We start from the raw sequence: 16,295 nt of genomic DNA, 5'->3' as shown, positions 1-16,295 counted from the left end.
AAGTGATGAAACACATAAACTTGTAAGTTCTCATGAGAATATGGAATATTACTTGTCAGCGTGGCATTATTGATGAAGAAATTTGCATACTAACCTAAGATATACTACACTAGTTTCCTTCTTGGGTAACCAACTGGTTTAATAGACCAGAGCTGGATTTTCCAAACTTGGTTCTCCAGCTGTTTTTGGACTACAACTACAACTGAGCTAGTAGGATTAGTGGTCAGGGATGATGTAAACAGTAGTCCAAAAATAGCTGGAGACCCAAGTTTGGGAAACCCTGGACTAGAGGAAAACAGCAAAGTTTGGAATGTGGTCTCATGTGATAGTTTGATTCAGGAGCAGTTGTTGAGCAAGGTGCTGCTGAAGAGCATGTCTCCAGAGCCAGTTGGGCACTTTTGATTCAGTGGAGAGAATAGGTGATATTTTTTTCCTGATTCCTGTCTGCAGCCAGCTGAATCAGCTTTAGAGAGCTGAGGAACCCTTTAGAGCAGCATGCAAGGTGTATTGGGGTGAGAGGTGGGAACTGGTGAAAATCATCTCCCCCTCTTCTGTTAGTGGATGTATCTGCGGGTTCAAAACTAGCTCTTTGGGATCTCAGCTAGAGGACTTTCTTGTTAGCCTGCTATAAGATCCCTTTTAACTGAAGGCATCAGGGATTGAATCTGGGTCCTTCTGCATGCAAAGCATGTCCTACTGATATAGGTTCCTCTTCAACATGCTGAATCTGTTCTCTTGGAGTTTTGATTTTTTTAATATCCTTACAATGCCATATAAAGTTTTCACATACACTATAAGCTAAAACATTTGATTGATGGTGACACTTTGATTTTTATAATAGTAGTGTGTCTTCACTTCAAGATTTGTTAGAGATTTCCTCTAAATACAAGCACTGAAATGCTCAGACATTTAAGAAAGTTGCCGATATATGCTAAGTTTCGGATGGAAGCTTGTGTGCTCCCTTCCTCTTTCTTATTTGCCAAGTATTGAAGTCTCTTATTTATAGACTTCTTTTTAAAGTGTCAGAAATGTCTTTGGGGTTCTGAGCTTCTTTGAATACATTGATTAAGATTAAATATTGCTAAACAAATGGTAAAACGATTAGTTTGACTGTAGGCCTTTACTCATCTGGGATTAAGCCCCACTGAACTTACTGGTACTTACTTCTGAGAGGTATGTGTAAAATTGCAGTGTTAAAGCAACATCTAAAATATTGATAAGGATAACATACATAATTCTCATTGAAATAAACATATAGGGTCGTTTCAAACACTGCTGTTCCACTAGTGCAGCAGATTTGTATTTCCACAATGGACCTTTATTGTTCTTTTCCCTGCAGTGCCCCCATGAACCCTCAAAATTTGATCCAGAGGGCTGAAGAAGCCTCCAGAGCTGATTTTTGGGTGTACAGGAAGAGGATGTGCACAGTCCTGGATGCAAGCTTATGTATATGTTCTTTCATTTTACAGTGAAGAAATTTTGAAGAAAGACAATATAAATGGTAGACACTTGCATTTCTAAGCAGTTACACCATTTGCAGTGTTTTGTGGCTCAGTCGGCGTACCTGAATCTTCCATGTACATCACTGAAAATAATATTGTCTGCACTGAACTTGGGTGGTGGTGGTGGAGGATGGAGAAACCTTGTGGCGGAATCTGGTTGCAAGAAATCTTTGAATTTCTTTAAGAGATAGCTCAACATTCTAATGACATCACAGACTATTCTTGTGCCCCTTGGTAACCACATTAGAACATTGAGTTGGTGTTTGTGTGTGTGGTGAATAAATGTTTAATGAAGGCAGTTTTTGTAAAACTATTTAAAATACTTGAAAATAATCCTTTCAAAGGATTCTTAGAAAAGCTTTATAAAGAAAACACTTCAGAGGTAACAGCGTATTACAAATCCTTCACTTGAGAAAGAAACTTGTAGTCAATGTGAGGTATTGCATATTGCCTACAAAGCTAAACAGAATTTTGCAGAAGTGTTCCATGACCTGTCCACTGGTGTGATGTGTTGCCAATTGATTCAGAGGCCTCTGAACTTCGTTTTTGTGGTAGTACAGTTTCTCCAAGTTACTTGCATGTATTTCAGCAGTGGTGGTGTTAGGATGTCCTGTACGTAGCTGCTGGGCTTCTGAAGGTAATGCATGGCTATGGGGAAAATAAAACTTAAAATCCATCTTTTCCAGGGTTTGATACCCCTATTATTTGGCCAGGAATATACTGGCTTTCTATAGTGATGTTGATAAAGCTTAACATAAGTGAATGACCATACCTTATACAGTAGTGCTTTGGCTAATACTTTTTTTATAAATGTGTCTGATATAATTACCTACCATAGGGATTTTTGAAAGTGTTGGTTAGACAACCAGGGTGCATGTTTCCCAACTCATTGAGAGAAAGTGGCATACTTTCAGTTATAATTTTAACTAAGTACCAGCCTCGTTTTATTCAGAAATGCTTTATTGAAGCAGATGATAAAATCAATGTTGAGTACTGATAAAAGGAGAAACTTTAGACTGATTGCCTGTAATGTTACCATTTCTGTTTACATTGGTCAATGCTGGTGATTTTAGAAGAGGTGAGAATGGTGAAATGTGAACTGACTTGACATGTAGCGGGCGGTGAGTGCATGTGCTACAGCGGTAAAAGTTTAGGGAAAGGATATTTTCAGAATCTTTTTTAAAAATGCAATTCTCTCTCTCTCTCTTAAAGCACTCTTCACATTTTGGAGGTTGCTTCTTATTTTAGCAACATAAAATGTGTTATGTGTAACTTGATACACCCTAGAATCATAGAATCATAGAGTTGGAAGAGACCACAAGGGCCATCTAGTCCAACCCCCTGCCAAGCAGGAAACACCATCAAAGCATTCTTGACATATGCCTGTCAAGCCTCTGCTTAAAGACCTCCAAAGAAGGAGACTCCACCACACTCCTTGGTAGCAAATCCCACTGCCGAACAGCTCTTACTATCAGGAAGTTCTTCCTAATGTTCAGGTGGAATCTTCTTTCTTGTAGTTTGAATCCATTGCTTCGTGTCCGCTTCTCTGGAGCAGCAGAAAACAACCTTTCTCCCTCCTCTATATGACATCATTTTATATATTTGAACATGGCTATCATATCACCCCTTAACCTTCTCTTCTCCAGGCTAAACATACCCAGCTCCCTAAGCCGTTCCTCATAAGGCATCGTTTCCAGGCCTTTGACCATTTTGGTTGCCCTCTTCTGGACACGTTCCAGCTTGTCAGTATCCTTCTTGAACTGTAGTGCCCAGAACTGGACACAGTACTCCAGGTGAGATCTGACCAGAGCAGAATACAGTGGTACTATTACTTCCCTTGATCTAGATCAGACATCCCCAGACTTCGGCCCTCCAGATGTTTTGGATTACAATTCCCATCATCCCTGACAACTGGTCCTCTTAGCTAGGAATCATGGGAGTTGTAGGCCAAAACATCTGGAGGGCCGCAGTTTGGGGATGCCTGATCTAGATGCTATACTCCTATTGATGCAGGCCAGAATTGCATTGGCTTTTTTAGCTGCTGCATCACACTGTTGACTCATGTCAAGTTTGTGGTCTACCAAGACTCCTAAATCCTTTTCACATGTACTGCTCTCAAGCCAGGTGTCTCCCATCCTGTATTTGTGCCTTTCATTTTTTTTGCCCAAGTGTAGTACCTTACATTTCTCCTTGTTAAAATTCATCTTGTTTGCTTTGGCCCAGTTGTCTAATCTGTTAAGGTCATTTAGAAGTGTTATCCTGTCCTCTGGGATATTAGCCACCCCTCCCAATTTGGTGTTGTCTGCAAACTTGCTCAGGATGCCCTCAAGCCCATCATCCAAGTCATTGATAAAGATGTTGAATAAGACTGGGCCCAAGACAGAACCCTGTAGCACCCCACTAGTCACCACTCTCCAGGATGAGGAGGAGCCATTGATGAGCACCCTTTGGGATCGGTCAGTCAGCCAGTTTCAAATCCACTGAATGGTAGCATTGTCTAGCCCACATTTTACCAGCTTTACAAGAATATCATGGGGCACCTTGTCAAAGGCCTTGCTGAAATCAAGATATGCTACATCCACAGCATTCCCTTCATCTACCAGGCTTGTAATTCTGTCAAAAAAAAAATGAGATCAGATTAGTCTGACATGACTTATTTTTCAGAAACCCATGCTGACTTTTAGTGATCACAGCGTTTCTTTCTAGCTGCTCACAGACCGTTTGCTTAATGATCTGCTCTAGAATCTTTCCTGGTATTGATGTCAGGCTGACTGGGCGGTAATTGCTTTGGTCCTCTCATTTCCCCTTTTTGAAAATAGGAACAACATTTGCCCTCCTCCAGTCTGCTGGAACTTCACCTGTTCTCCAGGAATTTTCAAAGATTATTCCGCCAGTTCTTTTAATACTCTTGGATGTAGTTCATCTGGCCCTGGAGACTTGAATACAGTACATCTAAACTAGCCAAGTATTCTTGTACTACCTCCTTCCTTATTCTGGGCTGTGTTTCCCCTGCTGAATCATCTGCTCCATATTCTTCAGGTCGGGCATTGTTTTCTTTTTTGGAGAAGACTGAGGCAAAGAAGGCATTGAGGAGTTCTGCCCTTTCTCTGTCCCCTGCTCGTATTTCACCATCTTCTCCTCTAAGTGACCCCACTGTTTCCTTGTTCTTCCTTTTGCTACGGACATACCCATAAAAGCCCTTTTTGTTGCTTTTAACCTCTCTAGCAAGTTATCAGTTTTTGTATATTGAAAGTTCAGTTTATGGGACAATAGTTACAAATTTGTTTTTAAAAGTATTTGATACAAATGGAGCTACAAGCTGTTGAACTCTTAAGAAACCTAGCATCTCTTTGGTTTTTCTGCTTTATGAGAAGCAGGCAAAAAACAATAAAAACAAACTATTTGCATTATAGTAAAATAAACTATTATTTTTGGGAAATTATTATGACTCTCATTATTAAGCAGCCATAAGGCATTTGTTTATATAAACAGGACTGAGAAAAAGAGGAGAAAGGGAACAAAACTCAGTAAATACATCATGATATTTAGTTAGTCTCTGTGCTATTGCTATCACTTTCTGTTCTTCATAGTTGTCTTCCTATTTATCATGGACTTCTAAAGACTGAAGGTTATCTCAGATTGAAACAAGCTTTTATCCTTGCACATGTCAGTTTATTTCTCGATTTAATGTTTATCCAAACATAGACCATTTTCTTCAACATGCTGTGGAAGATGGAGGAATCTGATGTAGGTGAGAAGCAAGAGAAGTCAGAGGCTGTGTTGTGCAAAAGGCCTTGCCACCATGTTACATGTGGGATATGTTTGGCAGAATCCCAGAGTGCATTCCTTGGCCAAATACTTGAAGATGTTCTGTGCTTTGCAACATTTGAAAGTACCTATCCGTAAATCTGCAGCCTGTTTTGTAATCCAGTCAAATGCAGAAGCAGTGCTATATCATTTACATTTCTACCTTTGACTCTTGGATCTGACAGTTTTGCAACAATATGAACTTGATGGCAACAAAATTATGTTGCTCTGTACTTTCTCCCACTCCTTTGAGACATAGTGAAGACGACAGAAACAGATCCACCAGCTATGCCAACAAGAGGAAAGCACAATCAAATAATGCATTGACTCCTTTCTTTCCTTGTGACAATGGCATTGCCCTTCAAGAATTGGAATGCACCTTGCTCTTGCATTTGAAAATTATACTCTCAGTATACTACTCAGGACTTGCTTGTCCTCCAGTGTACAGGAATTGTGATGATCTAATTCTGTACATAAAACTTTTTGTTATACGGTTTTAGAAATAATTTTAGATTAGTGAAGTATGAATGCCTTGTCTTAAACATTTTGTTCATTATTTTAAAGCAAAATATTTTACAAGCCAAAAGAAATTAATTCTTTTGGGAACCTACCCCCAAAGGTTTCAGGGGTTCAGGCTTTCCTCTTTAATTTTTCTGTTTTTTCTTGGGCTTTCACAAATATAGCATGTGCTCATATACATAGCAGAAAATAATGTCTGTTCAACATTTGTTTTATTTATACTCTGTATCGGAAAATGTGCATGCGCACAGCCTGATTCATGCCCATGTCTGGTTAAAAAGCCTATTTTCTTAGTCTGTGTGGTAATGTCAAATTTTTGCCATAATCCAGCTTTCTAGGGTACGGTTACCAGATTTTTTTTTCAATGAATCCTGGGACACATTTCAACTTCCTACTAAATAGATGGATTTTATCAGGGACTGATTTGTAAATCCGGGAACTGTCTCCGGGAAACAGGTACGTCTGGTAACCTTATTCTAGGGTTAACACTTGACTTCACCCCCGGAGGCACACTGCTGTCTCTCAAGACAGATGGATGCCAACAACAACTAAAGAGGCTCTGATCACTTTAATATATGGTAGCTGAACTCATTGATTTATAATAAAATAATAATTTTATGTTACATCCATGTGGTTGCTATCCCTCATTTCTCTTCCTCTGGCATGGTCATGCAGAGGTTATAAGAAGCATTTGTTTCTGTTTCAACTAACCATGGTTTGTTATGTCTGAATAGGGAGCTACAATCCAAGCCAGGATCTATTATTTTAAGTCTTTCTGCACAAATAAACTATGATTTAAATTAGCCACAGTTCATTCCAGTACTGACCTAGACAAATTGTGGTTGGTTAGGTGAAAACAGAAGCAGTTGCTTCCATTCTCCTTTTAGTTTCTCCAGGTGAGGAAACGGGAGAATAATGCATGCACTCATGGCTCACCCAAGCACATGGACTTCTGTTTCAGTGTATCTGAAGAAGTGTGCATGCACACAAAAGCTCATACCAATAACAAACTTAGTTGGTCTCTAAGGTGCCATTGGAAGGAATTTTTTTATTTTGTTTCGACTACGGCAGACCAACACGGCTACCTACCTTTAACCAAGCACATTACTGTAGTATGAAACTTAGCATTGTGTCAGAACCCAAGCTATCGTGTGCAGGGTTTTGATTTTTACAACAAACAGTATGACTCATTTAGCACATTAAGATTAAAAGTATTTGGTTTCTTCACTTAGATAAGATATCTATCTGTCTATCTATCATCTATCTATCTATCATCATCTGTAGCATAGTGTTTGTACCTTGTTTGAGCTAGAGGTGGTATTTTCTTTTTTACATATAAGCAGAAATAATAAAATAATATAATAAAAATACAGAAAGTGTAGACTTAGTCATGATATACAAGTGTTTCTGTCAAATTGATCACTAGCTCCACTTGTAAGTGGAGTAAGCCTCTGCGTCTTTTTTCATCCTCCCCAATTCATCCAACACAGCATTAGTAGCCAGGAAATTTGTAACTGGAAGTTCTATCATACCTGCTTAAATACTACTTCAGGGCAGTCTTGCTGCTTTCTTTGGACTTCAAAACATTTGTTTTGTAAAAGGAATGGTGGTTCCTGGAAAAACAATGTCATGAAAGCTTTTCCTATCTGCATGTTTTAACAGTGAGTAGCTTATTGCTATGCAGTTTTGGTCCCACTTAATACAAGCACCCGTCCTCCCTTTCTGCTATATCATATTGTCTGATTCAAAACAGCTGTATACAAATGGGAATTTGTAAGTTAAACATTTGACCGGTCAAAACGGTCTTTGAGTTGACTAGTTAAATATTGACCCAAGCCATTTCCTTGGCATATATTTTTGGATAAACATGTTTGCCACTGCTGAATTCTGAAGTAGTTTCTATTTGGCTCTGATCATTATACAAAACTAGAATGAAAACGGGTTCAAATTAATTGGTGGAAATGCAACAGGTAATGTGTCCAATATGAGATAGAGCAGGCAGTCTTTCACTAGATGGAATTTCCTTCAAATTGAGGTTGCATCTTTCTGCCTTAAAATGCTTTTAAGAGGATGGGGGGGAAAGTGTAGTATAGAGTTTCTCCCAAATTTCTAAGTTCAAATTTAGTGTACTGTAGGGTAGTGTTTCCCAACCTTGTGCCTCCAGATGTTTTGGGACTACAACTCCCATCATCCCTAGCTAGCAAGACCAGTGGTCAGGAATGATGGGAATTGTAGTCCGAAAACAGCTGGAGGCACAAGGTTGGGAAACACTGCTGTAGGGAATGCTTTTTGATTATAACTTTCCTGTCTGTTAAGATTAGCCAGTAAAATTCTGTTGGGCCCTCATATCTTCCAGAAGTTGAACTGTGGATAGATAGGATAGGGCCTCTTCTGTAGTGGTATTGCAATTCTGGAGCCAATTCCTGACAGAGACCAGCTTCGATCCTTCATTGTGTACTTTTAGCCAATCAGTGAAAATAATTTTATTCTGACACGTTTGGAAGCTAGTATGATGTGCTTCTTTAGCTATTCATAGAATCCTAGAACTGTAGAGTTGGAAGGGACTCCATGGGTCATCTAGTTGAACCCCCTGCTATGCAGGAATCTCAGCTAAAGCATCAATAGCAGATGGCCATCCAACCTCTGCTTAAACACCTCCAATGAGAGAGAGTCCACCACATCCGTTCCGCTGTCAAACTGCTCTTATCATGAGAAAGTTAACAGAATCTAATTTCTTGTAATTAGAGCCATTGGCTCGTGTCCTTCCCTCTGGAGCAGGAGAAAACAAGCTTGCTCCATCTTCTATGTGATAGCCCTTTAGAAATTTGATAGCTACTATATCTCTGCTGTTTGTTTTGTCAAGATACATTGGTTGCATAAAAGTATTTGTATTCATTTCACTGTACAATTTTGATTTTGTTATCATTTTATCTTGACTTCCTTGAATTGGAGATACTGAACAAATAATTTAAAAAGTGAAGGGACTCAAATCTGTTCAGAAGTGATGCAGTGGCCCAGTTCAAATGATGGTGTTACTGATTTATAAGGTGAGATACAAACAAGCCGGTTCAAACAGTCCATTTGTTCCTCCCTTTTCAGCACACCTGAATGCAATGCAGAAGTTTCTATAGTTTTCTGTTTTGCATAAACTGGGCACCATGGTTATCAGTTTTAGGACAAGCCAGAATCCTAAAACATGATCAAATCCTGTCTTAATGCATTGCCTTTTGATTTTTGCCTTTTTGGAAAGCTACTACGTACATAGTTCCCAGTTTGCACATAACTGCTCCGTTCTTTCACCGGTTTTGCACATGGAAGAGCAGCAAGGTTATGAGTAGGTGTATGAATCTCTTACATCTTATGGCTTATTAAAGCCAGGGTTTGATTGTGTGTACTGGGTTCATTGGTTCAAGTTAGACTTTTGGCTGCTTCTGAAACTGAAAATGATAGCTTCCTATTTGTATGAAATTGTGATTTGTGGTTAACTAGGGACTTCTTGGTTCACTTGCTGCTTGGGCAGAAAGCTTGATTATGTATATTGGCTTAGTAAGATGAGAGATGGTTCTCTCTCCCAACGGCTAAACTTAAAAAAAATATTATTATAACCTGCATTGTTCATGTTTTAATTTTTTTTGCCAACTTTGCAGTCCTAACACATAATTGAGAATAGCATCAGTATTGCAAAATGATCAGTGATTTAGAATCATTTTGGAGATTGAACTGTTAGGCTACTTGATAGTATAGTGATGAGACAGCCATTTCAATATAGTTTTGAAGAGTAATGTTATGAGAATTGTGTATTATTGAAATAATTGGAAATATGCCTAAATCAGCAGTGAAGGATTTCCTAAAAACATCAAGCTATACCTGAAAGTCATTGTAGCTGGTTATGCTTATTATTAACATATTTATGTATTACTGGAGTATGAATGATGACTCTGTTAACTGAGGTGGCTGAGGATTTTTGCTTTAATCTATGATTTATCATTAAACAATTGGATTTCATACGTAAATAAAAATCCCTCCTATTAATTTCACTTACTAAAGCATTTGTAAAGGATTACATTAATGATTTGTCCAGATTACAGGTAGGTAGCCGTGTTGGTCTGAGTCGAAGCAAAATAAAAAAATTCCTTCAGTAGCACCTTAAAGACCAACTAAGTTTTTATTTTGGTATGAGCTTTCGTGTGCATGTGTATCTGAAGAAGTGTGCATGCACACGAAAGCTCATACCAAAATAAAAACTTAGTTGGTCTTTAAGATGCTACTGAAGGAATTTTTTTATTTTGATTTGTCCAGAGTTAAACCTTTATCAAGGTATAACAAGGTTTACTACGTTACTAATTTTGCTTGTGTAAATTATCTAATATGTCTTGCTTTTCTTACTTTGTTACCCTACTTTTCAGCCAAGGTTGTTTCCCAGATAAATAGAGTAGTTGATAATGTGAAAGTATAAAAACATTTAGCTTCCCTTTAAGTGTATTTGAGACATTTATATTGCCAGAGGCATGTTTCGGTAAGCAAAAAACAAATGATTCAGCAATGACTCAGATCAGTAGCTTTTGTTACACATTGCACTGGTAATTCACAGTAAGCTAAACACCTGATAGCACCAGCAGTGCAAGGCTCACTGGTACAGTAATATGCATGATAGTGTGGGGGAGGGAAAATTGCAGTGATACTTAAATATATTTCCGGTGAGATCCTATAGTCTAGTGAAACTGAGATGGTTACTTTGGCATCATAATTACTCAGTGATTGGTAGTTTGTAGCTGAATTTGTGAACTGATTCCTCTGGAAAAGGTTGTACAGTCGTACTTCTACTTACGTATCCCTCTGGATATGGAATCCTCGGGTTACAGCCACGACAAACCTGGAACTGTATACTTCCGGGTTTCGCCTCGCGCACATGTGCAGGAGCGCTCAATTGTGCCACACGTGTGCACAGAAGCGCGCCTCTATTCATGTTTTTTTTTGGGGGGGTGAACGGACCCCCGGAACGAATTAAGTTCAAGTTCATATCCGGAGGGTCCACTGTATTTGAAGTGATATAAAAGTTCTGTTTTTGTGCTGGCTTACTTATGTTTGCAAGACAACAGCAGTCATCAAGTGATAATAAAATGTGTGAATCAGTGATGTGTGTTGCAAAGAAGAAATGTCTGATATCTTACAGATGATGATGATAATAATAATAATAATAATAATAATAATAATAATAATAAATTTATTATTTATACCTCGCCCATCTGTCTGGGTTTCCCCAGCCATTCTGGGTGGCTTCCAACAGAAAAATAAAATAAAATAATTGATTAAACATTAAAAACCTCCCTAAACAGGGCTGCCTTCAGATGTCCTCTAGAAGTCTGGTAGTTATTTTTCTTTTTAACATCTGGTGGGAGGGCATTCCACAGGGTGGGTGCCACTACCGAGAAGGCCCTCTGCCTGGTTCCCTGTAACCTCACCTTGCATTAAGGGAACCGCCAAAAGGCCCTCGGCACTGGACCTCCGGGTCCGGGCTGAATGATGGAGGTGAAGACGCTTCTTCAGGTATACTGGGCCAAAGCCATTTAGGGCTTTAAAAGTCAGCACCAACACTTTGATTTGTGCTCAGAAATGTACTGGGAGCCAATGTTGGTGTTTCAGGACCGGTGTAATATTGTCTTGGCCACTCCCAGTCACCAGTCTAGCTGCTGCATTCTGGATTAGTTGTCGTTTCCGGGTCACCTTCAAAGGTAGCCCCACGTAGAGCGCATTGCAGTAGTCCAAGCGAGAGATAACTAGAGCATGCACCACTCTGGCGAGACAGTCTGCCAGGCAGGTAGGGTCTCAGCCTGCATACCAGATGGAGCTGATAAACAGCTGCCCTGGATACAGAATTAACCTGTGCCTCCATGGACAGCTGTGAGTCCAAAATGACTCCCAGGCTGCGCACCTGGTCCTTCAGGGGCACAGTTACCCCATTCAGGACCAGGGAGTCCCCCACACCTGCCTGCCTCCTGTCCCCCCACAAACAGTACTTCTGTCTTGTCAGGATTCAACCTCAATCTGTTAGCCGCCATCCAACCTCCAACTGTCTCCAGACACTCACACAGGACCTTCACTGGTTCTGATTTGAAAGAGAGGTAGAGCTGGGTATCATCCGCATACTGATGAACACCCAGCCCAAACCCCCTGATGATCTCTCCCAACGGCTGCATATAGATGTTAAAAAGCATGGGGGAGAGGACAGAACCCTGAGGCACCCCACAAGTGAGAGCCCAGGGGTCTGAGCACTCATCCCCCACCACCACTTTCTGAACACGGCCCAGGAGGAAGGAGCAGAACCACTGTATGACAGTGCCCCCAGCTCCCAACCCCTCTACACGGTCCAGAAGGATCTTATGGTTGATGGTGTCAAAAGCCGCTGAGAGATCCAGCAGAACTAGGAAACAGCTCTTACCTTTGTCCCTAGCCCACTGGAGATCATCAACCAGTGCGACCAAGGCAGTTTCAGTCCCATGATGAAGCCTGAATCCCGACTGGAAGGGATCCAAATGATCAGCTTCTTCCAGGCGTGCCTGGAGTTGTTCAGCAACCACTCGCTCAATCACCTTGCCCAAGAATGGAAGATTTGAGACTGGGCGATAGTTGGCCATATTGGCTGCATCTAAAGATGTTTTTTTAAGAAGCGGTTTAATAACCGCCTCTTTCAGCGGGTGTGGGAAGATTCCATCACAAAGAGAAGCATTCACCACCCTGCAAAGTCCATCACCCAGCCCTTCCCGGCTAGCTTTTATAAGCCATGATGGGCAAGGATCAAGGAGACAGGTGGTTGGTTTCACTCGTCCAAGCAGCCTGTCTACATCCTCAGAGGTAACAGATTGAAATTGATCCCACGCAATTTGACTAGACAGGACTCTAGCACTCCCTCGCCCCAGCCCTGCTCCCACGGTAGAGTCTACCTCTTCCCGAATCTGAGCGACTTTATCTGCAAAAAACTTTGCAAAATCATTGCAGGAGATTTTTGTGCAGTGTGAAGATACGTTAATACAAAGTGCTGGAAAATTAGTCATGTATCTGGTATCAGGCTTGACTCACCTGTCAGCTTGGAACAGATCTTCTGCTAATCACATATATTGGGGGTTATGAATGTGCAACAGTTTTGAAAGGGAAATAATTTTGAAACTTCCTAATCAGAGTAGTTTCTGAATTACTGTTTTTCTTTGCCTTTACAGATGACTATGGATGAAAAATATGTAAACAGCATTTGGGATCTTCTGAAAAACGCAATTCAAGAGATTCAGCGTAAGAACAACAGTGGTCTCAGCTTTGAGGAACTCTATAGGAATGCATATACTATGGTATTACATAAACACGGCGAGAAACTATACACTGGACTACGAGAAGTGGTTACTGAGCATCTCATAAACAAGGTATCTACATGCAATCAACTCCATATGCAAATTGGAAGCAAATGGCTAAGGTTATAGAAGAAACTCATTTCTACTTAAGGCATATGGTCGTCCTTAGAGAATCATACACAATATTCTGGTTACCTTATTATTGTTTTCCGCATGTTAGCAAATGCTAACGTTCTCTTCACACACAGTGAAACTGTTACTAGTAAAAACTGTTACTAGTAAAAACTATACACCTTTAATTTGTAGAATGTTCTTACAGTCTTTCTTGTTTTTACATTCACAGCTATGTTATTCTTAAAGTAAGCCATACTAATTTAACAGGTGAGACTGAGACTAAAAATTATTATTCGCCAGAAAACAGAAGCTTCTAATTTCTTGTGCATGGAGGAAGAAGTATGGGAATCAGAACAGAGGCCACTTGTTTTTATAATGTCAAATCATTTTGGTGTTTCATCTGAATGAAATCATATTTCATTCAAACCCAGAAAAATGTAGTTTTCCCACAAACAAGTCGGGATTTGCTCCTGGTTTGTGGGCAAACTCTGGTTTTCCAAATTTGTATAAAATGATGAATGATTGTTTATTGCAAACCAGAAATGAAAGCTTCTAATTTTGTTCTTCACATGGAGCAACGGGAAAAGGGAGGATGAATGCTTGAGCCCAAGACTTGCAACACCAAACCTGGTTTGGCATATTGTTTGAATGGAACTATTGCCGTGGCTTGTTGTCATGAAGGTGAGCAGTGTGAGCCAGCGGCTAGGCACTCCCCTTTCACTTCACATGCATATGCATATTTTTTCAACATATTTTTTGTAATTTCTGAATACAAGAAACAGTGATTCATTCAAAACACAATTAGTGCAGCAGCTCAGGCTCTGAAACCTTGTTTAGTTTTACATTTGAATTGGATGATTGACTTGCTCAAGACCACATACTTCTTCATTCCTGGCTAGCAGGTCCAGTGGTCAGAGATGATGGGAGTTGTAGCCCAACAAACAACTGGAGACCCAAGTTTGAGAAACCCTGGTTTAGTGAAACCTTTCATCTTTCACAGATGTTGGCTAACGCTTCATGGTTGGTGATGGAATAAAGCAGAGAACTCTTTCCTTTGGGGACCTAGGGCACATTTGGAATCAAAAAATGACTTCTAAAAGAGCAAAATAGAGACAGAACCACAAAATGCTGTAGGCACCCTCCCCCCCACACACACCACAAAAAAATCTGTGAGGTTCAAGGCACCTACCACAGCAAATGCCATGCTTGTTCACAGATAGAAAACTTTTCACACTGTTCTGAACAGGTAGCAAAGTGGGTGTCTAATTGTGGCATGTAATTAAATGTGGACATGTTTAAGGGGACATGCTGAATGTTGGAGGGGCCAGGCCAGTGCAACCTGTTTCATGCATTATGGATTTTTAAAGGGGATATTTGTTGAGACCTATTATGGGCACCATGTAAGGTATACTGGCTGTCATACTAGTGTCCATGTTGGTGCCCTGACATAAAGACAGTGTCACAGAAGTAGCTGTGGTGAAAAAAAAGTGGTTGTCTGCTATTGGGTCTGGAAAGTGTCATCTACTAAAGTTGATTTTGGTGGTCAATAGCCTAGTGAATTAGAGCTGTCTTTGCCCATGGTGGTGACTGTGCCACCTATTGATATTGACTCGCTTTGGGACTGCTGTAACTAGTGTGAATGTAGCATTTTGGGTAATGGGAGTTTCAGGGCCTATTGCTGCAGAAGTATGGTTGGCTCAGCTCCATGTCTGGATCGCATTCTGCTGTGACAGTACTGGTGATAGGAAGCAATCACAAGGAATGGATTGCTGACACAGCTACTTCCTGTGTTAACATTGCAGCCATCTGGAAGTGACAGGCACACTTGTGATAGTCTTTGGTCATCAGTCTCGACTTGTTTGAATCTGTTTCATTTAGACTAAATGAAAGTCAGCAAACCTTTTTCAGACGTTGTGGGGGGCCGGACTATGTTTTGAAAAATAAATAAATGAATGAATTCCTGTGCCCCACAAATGACCCAGAGATGCATTTTAAAGAAAAGCACACATTCTACTCATGTAAAAACACCAGGCAGGCCCCACAAATAACCCACAGATGCATTTTAAAGAAAATGACACATTCTACTCATGTAAAAATGTGCTGATTCCCGGACTGTCTGCGGGCCGAATTTAGAAGGCAGTTGAGCCAGATCCGGCCCCCGGGCCTTAGTTTGCCTGCCCATGATTTAGTCTTTCCTGAAAATGACAAAATATATTTGAGAATTCAAGGACAGATTTTGCACCTGTATATAAAACACACTCAGCCTCAGATATGAATGATTTATATGTGTTTAGGTTGCTTCCATTGTCAGGAAAAAAAGATAGAAGCAGGAACCAGACAATTCAGAAGCACACCTGGCCAACTTTTAGAAGCATTTCAAAATCTTTATTGTTTAGGCCTACTGTCAGAGATCAGGGCTAAACTGACAGAGAATTGGAGAATTTTTTAAAATAGAGTTTTTTCTAGTTCTTAACTTTTGTATTGTTTCATTAATTTAGATGGGGGAAGGTTGTTGGGGGGGGGAAAATAAACTTCGGGGTCCTCTGTTAGAGAAGGGCACTGCTGCAGCTTTGGGATTTGGGGAGGCCTTGTGTGTTTTCCTAATGCTGTCTTGGGCATTACAATACAAACCACCTTGATGCAGCCTTATGCATTTAATATTTGCTGCTTATATTGGGACAGGTCTGCCATATCCCTTTAGCATATCCCTTTAGCTCCACTCGTGTATACCTGTAAGTAATTGGTATACACATCACCCATGGAAAATCATAACTACATTGGTATAAAACCTTTAGGAACGATACTTTTAAAATGTTCCAAATGTGCTAACAATATCCTGTAAAGCAAGAGTTCAGTTAAGGGTCAGTTCAGGATACAGTAATCGTCTGGGAAGATTAGTAAACTGCTACTTGCTAATCACTGTACTGTATACAATTTTAAATGCATGCATTCATGTTTGGAATACAAAGTTGTTACTGTTTGGAGTGGGATTTTTTTTTTTTAACTGTGGCAC

The 16,295-nt window shown here is 40.1% G+C and overlaps 1 protein-coding gene across 2 annotated transcripts in view; it reads left to right on the top strand.

Annotated features, from left to right (window-relative positions):
* The window catches only part of CUL3 (cullin 3), a 52,324-nt gene that overhangs the window by 9,444 nt on the left and 26,585 nt on the right, over window positions 1-16,295 (top strand). For both annotated transcript variants that reach the window (XM_035132753.3, XM_035132752.3), the window contains exon 2: window positions 13,043-13,240. In XM_035132753.3, the coding sequence (XP_034988644.1) occupies window positions 13,043-13,240 (198 nt within the window). The remainder of the gene's footprint in view (window positions 1-13,042; window positions 13,241-16,295) is intronic.

This window comes from Zootoca vivipara, chromosome 5 (assembly GCF_965207765.1).
Source record: "Zootoca vivipara chromosome 5, rZooViv2.hap1.1, whole genome shotgun sequence".
NCBI lineage: Eukaryota > Metazoa > Chordata > Lepidosauria > Squamata > Lacertidae > Zootoca > Zootoca vivipara.
Note: the sequence above shows the minus strand (reverse complement) of the source record. Positions and strands in the feature narration are given on the sequence as shown.